This window comes from Cololabis saira, chromosome 10 (genome assembly GCF_033807715.1).
Source record: "Cololabis saira isolate AMF1-May2022 chromosome 10, fColSai1.1, whole genome shotgun sequence".
In the NCBI taxonomy this organism is placed as follows: Eukaryota; Metazoa; Chordata; class Actinopteri; order Beloniformes; family Belonidae; genus Cololabis; species Cololabis saira.
The window spans coordinates 33,843,158-33,854,025 of NC_084596.1; the positions used below are offsets into that span (position 1 = coordinate 33,843,158).

A 10,868-nucleotide genomic window follows, 5' to 3' on the forward strand; every position below is an offset into this window, starting at 1 on the left:
GAGGCAGGAGTCATCTTCCTCTAATTCAGCCTCTGGAGGTTCTCTCTTTTTATATTTACTAGCAACTTGTAATGAAATCTTCCATCATGGCCTCTAGTGTCCTTATTAGAAGCCCCTTCTTAGCTGCTGCTCTTTCTTCCTCCAGCTGTCTTTTTATAAGTGTATCTGTCAGCAAATCCCACTTTCCTCGGCCAAGCCTTATGAATGAAAAGGAGAAGGGAAATGAGTTGCATTGAGATTACTTTCCCAAGGTTGTTTAACATCCATAGGCTGTCTTTAGATGGGTTTTTTAAAAGGTCCATGCAAGAGGATACAACTGGTGTGAACAGTGTGGTAGAAAGGATAATGATATGATTTAGCTCTGTCTATCTCCTTCTAGCTCCCTCTAGCTCCCTCTAGCATCAGCCTCATCCATGCTGATCCTTAAGCAGTAACTGCTCAGAGTATTGATGGCACAGTATATTTAACCCATTTAGTTCTCCTCTGGTTCTTCACCTGTCTGGCTTCTTCCACCATAAATTCAGCCTGTGTCTAAGTCCGGTTTTAGAGAAATGGCGAGACTTAATAATACAAGTAAAAGAAATGGAGCAATTAACATATAAAATCAGAGGAAATCTTCGGATGAGACACATGCTGTGGGCTAAATGGGAGAGCTATATAAAAAATGAGGGTGAAATGCTAAGATAGCATAAGAAATGAAGAGATCTAAATGCACCTAAAAGCTTACTACTCTTAATACTGAGGCGGTCAATGGATTATTTGACGGATATGGAGTATAATAATAATAATAATAATAATAATAATAATAATAATAATAATAATAATAATAATAATAATAATAATAATAATAATAATAATAATAATAATAATAATAATAATATGGAGGAGTCAACAACTGAACGGGGTGCACTTGTTTTTTTTTTATTTACTTTTTTTATTTTTATTATTTTTATTTATTTATTTATTTTTTACTTTTTATTATCTTTGGAGGTATTGTCATGTACTTTTTTGTTTACTTGCTCTCATGGTGCGTCTCTCTCCCTCTAGTTGTATTGTGTTTATGAAATAAGAATGGAAATAAGGATTTGTGAAAATAGGAATTTTAGCTAATACATAAAAGATAGTGAAGTGTAAGGGATGTATAGGGGAGGGAGGTAACAGGGGGGTTAGAAGGTATTTAAAGGCATGTTAGGCCTCTCTTTGTTTTGTTGGTGTTTATTGTTGTTGTTGTTTAGATATGTCCTTTTAATATTTTTTTTTCGTTTTCGTGTATATGTTGAGGTTGGTGTCTGTCTTATGTCTATATATGTATATTAGTTGTTTTTTTGTTATTGTTATACTGAATGTCACTATGGTGTGGCACATAGAAAAATAAAGTATCTAAAAAAAAGAAAAAAAAATCAGCCTGTGTCTTCCCTGTCTTTTGTTTTTCTTTTCTGTTCTTCAATTCTGCTGTATCTACTGTTTTTAGCTTCAAATCTCCACCAAAAGAAGAAAAGAAAAAGGTTAAGAATGTTTCCTAACGCAAATTCATGTTCAGTGACAATGAAAAATAACTACGATTAAAAAACAATCCGTGTAAAAAATGTTTTTGTACTTTTGACACTGACAAATTAATAAATTATACTCTGAAAAAGTGAAAGACGAAGATTATGTATTGAGTGCGGCTTGATTTTTTAAAACTATCCACCCCACTGTGTTTTTCTACGGTCGGGAACACGAGACATCACTCTGAATGAGCGCCGTATTGTCGAGCGAGACATGAAACACTTAACACAGGGATTTGGTCATGACTTGTATATCACTTTGGGAGAAAATTGATCTCATTGCTAATGCCACCAATGCTTGGAAATCCTTTCATGATGATGTTATTAGCATTGGGGATAATCACCAAATGTTAATAAGCATCCGCTCTGAGTGCCAGAATCCCTTATACGCGCTGTACATCCAGTGTCAGAGCTTGGTCCGCATTGTCGGCTGCGAGTCGGACTTGTTTCCTGCAGGGCTGAACACTTTGGGCAAACTCCCATGCCCACCTCAAGACCCTGCTGAGGGTGTAGGTCCGCTTGACCTGGAAGCAGTAAGTCAGAAGATGCCACTGCTCTGCTGAGGGCAAGAGAAGATGAACAGGACATTGACAACACTGATACAAATATTGTGCTTGATCTACTTAAAAAAAATAAGCCAACTTTTTGCAAGAGATTATTATGTAGATCGAGAAAGACTAGTCTTTCTATAAACTACTTAATTGTTTGTATGTAAATAATACATTTTGCAAGTACAGTCAACTTCATTGTGTTAAGTTTACTTTATTTATCAAAATTAAGTTCACTTTAAAAAGAAAAAAAAAGAAAAAAAAGAAAAAAGATGAAAAAAAAGTGAAAAAAGATAAAAAAATAAGAAAAAGAGAAAAAAAGAGAAAAAAGGAAAAAAGGGAAAAAAGGAAAAAAATTAAGTTGACTTTACTTGCAAAAATTAAGTTGACTTTACTTGCAAATTAATTTTGTACATACTAAAAATGAAGTAGTTTATGCAAAGACTAGTCTTTCTTGATCTACATAAAAATCTCATGCGAAAAAGTTGCCTTAATTTGTGGTGTTCTATTTAAACAAATAAAGCATTTTTCATCTAAACGTTGGTCAATCTGCCCAATAGATTACAATTGTTAAAGGAAAAGTAAATTTTACATAAATACTGCTTGTTAAGGAAAAAATGCAATGTCTTGTTTTTAAAGCAAATGCAGATTAAGTTCAAAACTAGATGTATTCATGTAAAGCAACAAACTTCATTTTTAATTGTTAATATCACAGATTTAAATATGTAATATTTACATGCGCTTAAATTTATTTTTTTCAGTGAATGTTCTCCCAGTAGGACAAGCGCTATCTTTTTTTGTGCCTGTTTCCACAGGGTGATCCACCTAAATACATGGGCCTAATGCACACACACAAATTTTTTTTAATTTTGTGTTAGTTTTTCAATCACAGGCAGCATCCTGCATGTGACTGTATAAGGGCAAATATTTAAAAACTGTAGGGTTAGATCCTGCTATCCTTGTGATATAGGAATGACTAGGTTGAAACTGACCCCCGAGATTTAAACAGACACGCAGGAAAATCGCTCTTTTGGTTATTTAGACTTTGAGGACACTGATCAAGTTTCAGATAAACTTTAGTTGCTGGTTAAACCACAAGTGTAAATGAGGGTTTCAATGGGGTTTAAAACATCATGTGACCACTTCATCACATGGGAGTTTAATATGGAGTTATAGGTCAAACCTTGAACCTCAGCTAAGCTAATGACAGGCCCAGACATTGGAAGGTCTTTTTCTAAAGCATAATAGGATTTCACCTGTTAAGATTATAAAATTTGTCACTGGCATTGAAAATGACCCACCAGTCAGTTGACCAAACGGAAGATTTTGATCATTTTATTTTCCAAACAACTGAGATGTTAAACACTTAACAAACAGATGCCCCAATCAAAACTCCAGAAAAACAGATTCTTAACCAGTTGTAGCATTTATCATTTATTGCCAGCTGTGTTGTGCAGTTTATCATTGTCTGCAGTTTCCCAGATCAGTGTGTACAAAAAAAAGTAACAGAAAAACGGTGCATATACCAGCATCATATCGATCATGGGATTTGGAATTGTCGCCCATAAACTGAGCTCTAACAGGCATGTTTCATGTGGAAGCAAATCCAGATTTACCATTTACCAAGGCACATTGGTAGGGATGAATGAAAGGATGACTAGACACAGAAGCTGCACAGAGGCCAATTTTGATTTAAAATCCATGTGAGAGAATGGTAGTGACCATTGCACATAAACAGAAATCAAATTTCAATTTTAGTTGTTCATTACATGGGAAATGCCAACAATATCTGATCCTCACAGCTTTCTCTCTCCCTTTTATATTCACTAAATTTAAAAAAAAAAAACCCAAAGAAATGCTACCTCCAGAACTTTTTGGAGCATCAATCGCTATTCACACTTGAATTAAGTTGATAATTAAATTACCGACAAGTTCTCAACTTATGTACAAGTGCATAAGAGGTCACAATGCTGTACATTCTCTTAGGCTGTTTAACTTAAAGAAAGAAAAATCTCAGAAAACCTCAGAAGGTAAATGACATCTAAAAAAAAGGAAAAGAAACAATTTTCCAGCACTCAATCATATTTTGTCACAAATGCAGTAAATGATCAAAACAATCAGATTTGACATTATTTGAGAGAGAATTAGCAGCTGGACTGAAGTTTTTGTGTCCCACTGTAATATACTTCAAATTAGCACCACACTATTTTGATGGAACAATATAAACCAAGTTAACTTTAAGAATAAACTGAGCTCAGATGGAATGAGCTTTGTAGGAGCTATATGATGAAATAAAGTTAAATGAAGTGAAGGATTGACTCTGGAATGTTAATAACCAAAGAAAACGGGCCTACGTTGAAGAAAGACCATGCAAACATTTGTATGCCCCCTCTAATGCTGAAAAGGAGGCTGACAAAATTGTAATGCAAACAGAAAAGAATTAAAGAGCTTTTTTTTTTTCTTTGAAAAAGTCTTGACAAACATCCCATAACTGAACTGATCAAAAATAAATAGATGTACACATGATAAGAAATGTATAATTTACTCTTTATATCTCTCATAAAGCCTCTTGTAACTTTCAGAAATGTGCCAGACACTCGTATTCTGGACATGTACAGCTCTAACTGTGCTAGATGAACTCTAACAACACCTTTTTGGGCACCAACGTGGTGATCTGCACAGGACAGCTAAACCCCAGCCTCCCTTTAAATTGAACCCAAGGTTGTAAATTCTCATTAGAAACAAGAAGGTAAAATAATCCCCCTCCCAGTATGCCTGGAAAAAGGGGTACCATTCAGCCCATCGAAAAGTTCACATTGTGATGACATTTCGGGTTGTGAGTAGTATTTCTGTTCTTTTTCTTTCCTTAATCGTTAGCAGCAGTAGTCTGCAACATGGGCCTAATCATTCCTGTTGCTTTCATTTTGAAAAATAAGACAGAAACAGCCCTTGATATTACAAACTGAACTATTATTTTAATCTTTATGCTTTTAATACCAAAATATTAATAGTTTATCACAGAAAGAGGCATGGGGAGGGGTTTAGCAGCCCTTGTTCTTTCCAAACTCACAGTGGACAAACAAAATCAAAGTATCTCGTCTCTGCGGGGAGACAAAGAAAGGAGTGGAAAAGGAACAGCCATCTTCCCAAAGCCCTCAGTCTAGGCAAACATATGGCAGGATGTTCAATTTGCTTTCGTCCCCGTGAGGGTCCAGTGATATGCATTCGGTCCAATCATACCAGGTGCCCTCGGTATCGTAACAACCATTCACCCCTGGCCAGTGCTGCGTTTTTATCCTGTCCAAGTCTGTATCGGCCACCTCCCGGCTAACGCCTGGTAAATCCCCTGTGGGGCTGTCCGTCTGCAAAACATGCGTTTTCCTTAACTCCTTGCACTCCTGTTCTTCCCTTTTCAGATATTCTGCCATGAAAAAGTGTGCACTCGGGGCCTGGACCCCTGAGGAGGTGAGAACATTGCTCTGAAGGTTCAAGTAGGACTGGATAATTTCATTTCTAGACAGCTCCTTCCAGTTCGTCTGGTGGAAGGGGTTAGGGCTGGGATCTGATGTTGTGGCAGCAGGGGGCGGTTGTACAGTGATTTCAGTTCTCTGCCTGAACTCTGCAGGGTCAGGAGTTGGGGCTTCCTCTGACTGTGAAGGTTCTTTATGCACCAGGGGTTTGATTTGACCTGTGACTGGATCAAATGTAAGTCTTCGTTCCTTTAATCGTACGGGCTTAGTCGAGTCCTCCATTTTTTGACCATCTAAGTTGACAGCATAATCTCGAGATCTATACTTCCTCCTTTTATGCTCAGAGTTAGGTACCGCTGTCCCATCTGTGTCATCACACACAGCCATGGCTCCTTCAAATGTTGATCTGTGTAATTCTGAGTTTTGTTGGCTGAGAGAGGGGGAGGGAGAGACTGATGGAGATTCCAGTGCCGCAGATATGTCTTGGGATAGGCAATGAGAAGAGACTTCCGACGAACTGGCTGAATACATTACGGACCTATGAGAAGAATGCGATTTTTCAATTTGAGATGGCTGACTTGGGGAGGATAAAGGCTGGGAAAAGGATAAGGGAGAGTCTCTGGAAGATGGGCTTGGGATTGGTGTTCCTTTTGCCGTATATGCTAAAGAGCGCTTGGTTACCGTGTCATGCTTCAGGCTCCTTGGACTAGAAATGATATTGCGAGGACTTTTGGTTTGATAATAGCCCCCTCCCCCTTCATCCAATCTCGCCTGTTGCTGCATCACAGCAACTTTGATCAAAGAGGAAGTGCTAGGTAGTTTGGCCAATCCAGGGGAGCTGGGGCGAGGCTTGACAGCATTAACAGGAATTTTGTTAACTTTGTCATTATCAAGGTGGTCCAATCGAGATCTTTCAGGAGATGGGACAACCTCCTGGTCAGGTGGGGCATCTGGGCTGCCTGCAATCCCATTAGTAGGTGGCGGTGAAACAGAATTATCGTATGAAGCTGTCTTGGATATATTTTCTGATAAGTGAACTCCACTGTCTCTGTGCTCAGCCCGGCGCTTGCGGCTACTTGATTTCTCAGCTTTAGGTGAATATGTGTTGTGAACATCATTTCTGATTTTGACTTCAGGGACTCCTTTCCCCAACAAGGAAACATCAGGAGCAGAGGAATCTGTTCTGCAGGGGTGAGAACTGCCATTGGTCGACCCAGGAGTGCTCACAGACGCAGCTGATCCAGGTTCAATCAGTTTTTGCCAGTTTCTCAAAAGTTTTTTAGCTCGCTTTGCAAGGTCTTCATCCTTGGTCTTCTTCCTAACATCATTGATCAATTTTCCAAGTCGAGTTTCCTGCAAAAGTAATGCGGGAAACACAATAATGTCAGCATCTCCGTTTGCATATGAAGTAGTTGGTCATGTGATTTTGATAATCTTACCTCAAGTGCTTCTTTGGTGATAGGATACTTCTCTAACCAGGTAATTACTTCTAATACAGCCACCATATTGCATATCTGGAAAAAAGAGAAGCAGGCATTAAGATCTATTCAAAGTAAAGACTTGAGACAATCTTTAAATGACAGTATCATTGAGAAAGGCAACAAAAGATGCAGTCACTAACTGAATTTTGACCAAACTCCTGTTATACTGAAGAAGACACTGCCAACAAATGGAATATATACGATTAATTAAGTCAATATCAAGCAATACAACCAAATAAATAGATACACAGAGGCATAGCATGCAGCGTTTATAAGACAAGTGAGACGAGCTAATGCTAACTGGCTCAGACAGAACAACGCTGCAAAGAAGTGACAAACTGACAACACAGAATATTGCTGCTTCTAAAAAGAACATATTGAAATATCGCATACAGAGTAATACTTTGGGAACAAACGTATGAACTTATATGAGTTTGTTCCTGACTAAGCTGTGTGTAGAGGAGCTGCTGTGTTAGCTCCTGCTAGCTCAGCTCAACTAGGAAGGACCAGACTATTTCATAAAATGCTTTTCAAGCTGGTAGTCGACTCTAGCCCGATCATATTCTGAAATAGTGTTTGTAAAAACCAGTATAAGGTGAAAGTGTGGTGACTGAGTCGAGGCTCCGGGTGATTGTAGATGAAGCCTGGCCGCGGCGGGGCTGGGTACCAGCTGGTCCGCTAGCAGCGCTGCTGTCAGCGGGGCTGGGGCTCTCCCCCCGGGGGGAAACCTCCAGCATGGCGGCTCCACCGCCGGGACACGGCTCAGTTATCCTCTAAAGAAGCATACCCAGCCCCAGTCGGCCCGGGGGGGTGAACAGAGCAGGTAAACAGGTGAACAGATAGCTGCTGCGGGGCTAGTAGCCGCTAGCTACTCACGTTGCTGTGGCTGTCAACGGCCTGCAGCAGCCGGTCCCTCATCTGCTGCGGGGTCGCCGGGACGGCGCTCATCGCCGGCTCGGTGCGGTTCGGGGGACGGGGGCGGGAGGAGGAGGCCTCCGCGAGGAACAGCCGGGGGACGATGGGGACTCAGAAGCCGCGTCGGGGACTCGTCGGGCGCCCGGACAGCATGTTTCGTGGAGCATGTAGGGAAGGTGGGGGATCTCACATGGGAGAGTGGACGTGTGGATGTGCTGACCGCCGCGGTGCTGCTGCTGCTGCTGCTGCTGCTTCTCCGGCGGCTGCTCACTCACTAACAGCAGCGGGATCGCTGCGCGGCCTCCTGCTGCATGACGGGAAACAGCCCTGCGTCATGACGTCTGCCCTCAGCAGCGTAGCCGACCAACACTACACAAAAACAACCAGGAGACCCAACCATTATCCCTGTTATCATCAGAGGTGGGTAGAGTCAGTACTCGAGTTGTAAAAAGAATTCAGGGGGGATGGTGGATGTTATCATATGGGGACAGATAATTTGTGGTGATTGCAAATAATATAATATATTACAAATAATATCACAGACCAAAACACCTGCAGAAATACTGCAGGAATGACATAGCAGCAGTTAAATGCAGCCTTCTGTAAGCTTTAAATATCCACTGGGCTTACATCTAATACATCAAAACACAAAAATAAAAAACAGTTTTCTGAACTTATCAATATGATTCTGTCCTTCACAGGATAAGTAAAATGGATCACTGCAAAAACTCAAAATCTTAACAAGAATATTTGTCCTATTTCTAGTTAAAATGTCTCATTTTAGTAAAAAAAATCTCATTACACTTAAAACCAGACTCATCACTGGAAAAAACAAAAATTTTCACCTGTTTCAAGTAGATTTTCAATTAAAATAAGTAGAAAAATCTGCCAGTGTAATGAGAAGATACATCTTGTTCCACTGGCAGATTTTTCTACTTATTTCAAGTGAAAATTTACTTTAAAAAGGTGAAAATTGTCAAATAAGTTATTTTTCTGGTGTTATTTTTCTGGTGATGACTCTAAATGTTGAAATAGCAGTAAAACCACATTCATTGAAGAAATGACATAAAGGATGGAAAGGGGGGATGGCAGTTTTACAGGGGAGATGATTTGGACCGTTTTTATTTCAGGAGGGATGCCATCCCCCCTCATCCCCCCTCAACTCCAGTACTGCGTAGAGTAGCCAAAAATTGTACTCAAGTAAAAGTACTGTTACTTCAGAATAATATGACTCAAGTAGAAGTAAAAAGTAGTCATCCAAATAATTACTTGAGTAAAATTAAAAAAGTACTTGGTGAAAAAACTACTCAAGTACTGAGTAACTGTTGAGTAAAGTCTGATTTATTTTTTTAACACAACCATTCGAACAGACAAAAGTACAAAATAATCATCTTCAGGCCAATCAAATCAATAAAATAATAAAATAAATGAAAATTATTAAAAAAAAATAAAAATAGCTTAAATTAAAATAATCTTAAAGTAAATTCAAGTACTTTAATAAATAATAAAATAAATAAAATAATAACAGAATAAAAAAATAAATTAAGCACAAGTAGCACAAAATTTCAAGCCTTTATACTTTTCTTTTTTAACCAGAACTAGAACAAGCCCATGAACTCATAGAAACTCTGTGTGTGTTTGAGTATGTGTATATGTGACAAAACATGCAAAAACAAACATTTTTCCCAAAAAATCACTCAGTGATGTCATGAGATTGACGCGTACGCGGATAAAAGGGATAAAAAAAAAAAAGTAACAAGCTCAACGTAGCCTAAAGCGGAGTAAGAGTACAGTTTCTTCTTCACAAATCTACTCAAGTAAAAGTAAAAAGTATAGTGATTCAAAACTACTCCTAAAAGTACAACATTTCTCAAAACTTACTCAAGTAAATGTAACCTCGTTACTACCCACCTCTGGTTATCATTGACTGATACTCCAATTGGCAAAATCTGTTTGTCCTGCAACCATGGTAAGAACAATAAATTGATTAGATTCTTGTTTAGACAGGATGTCACCACAGTTCCTTATGTGGTCTCACACTGGAATAGGCACATGGGTCATATTGACTGGAAAAAGGTCTGGCTCTTACCCAACCGATACCTGTTGGCCAACAAAGTAAGAGGAATATCGTTTAAAATAATTCATAGATTTTATCTTTCTAATGATCATATTGTTAAAAGGTTTAAAATAGACATTGATGTGAAATGTGCTTTCTGTTCTGTAAATATTGAAACAATTACTCATTTATTTTGGCTCTGCCACATTGTCCAAAACCTCTGGATTGATATATGTAATTTTATTGTTAACAATATTGAAGAAGAATTTAAGTTGTTTTGGAGGGATGTGCTGTTTGGACTCTGACTTTGACAGGATTAAGGCAAAACCCAACGTAAACATTCATTATTAACCTCATCATACTGTTGGCAAAATTTCACATTCACAAATGTAAATTTACACATAGAAAACCCTCTTTTGTTGCTTATTACAATGAGCTCAAACAGTACATCGACTCCATTCCATTTTATCTTAATCAAAAGGCAATCAAAACTATTAATATCTGTGCTCATTTGAATGTTTTCTTGTAAACTCCTATCCCCCCTGGCATGAAATGTGATTTCTATGTTCTGTTGAAGATATATAATTTGTAAACTTCATGTTTTTGTGAAATAAAGTTTTTGAAAAACCAAAACCTACACAAACAATTTCGTGACAGATAGTGGGTGGACAAAGGTTTGGTCGTTATCACAAAGATTCTTTCTAACAAATAAAGTCAAAGAGATCTCTTTTAAATTAATACACAAATTCTACCCTGCAAAACAATATTTATCAAAAATTTAAGAATGATATAGATGTTAATTGTTCTTTTTGCCAAAGGCATCCTGAAACATATTCTCACTTATTCTGGTC

At 38.3% G+C, this 10,868-nt stretch overlaps 1 protein-coding gene across 1 annotated transcript; it reads right to left on the reverse strand.

Moving 5' to 3' along the window:
• Positions 1-3,428: 3,428 nt before the first annotated feature.
• Positions 3,429-8,264, reverse strand: crsp7 (cofactor required for Sp1 transcriptional activation, subunit 7). The gene is made up of 3 exons (XM_061732661.1): positions 7,923-8,264; positions 7,005-7,079; positions 3,429-6,918 (listed from the first exon to the last, which is right to left on the reverse strand). The coding sequence occupies exons 1-3, from the start codon at positions 7,992-7,994 to the stop codon at positions 5,251-5,253; spliced, it is 1,815 nt and encodes a 604-aa protein (XP_061588645.1). The 5' UTR covers positions 7,995-8,264; the 3' UTR covers positions 3,429-5,250.
• Positions 8,265-10,868: the final 2,604 nt, after the last annotated feature.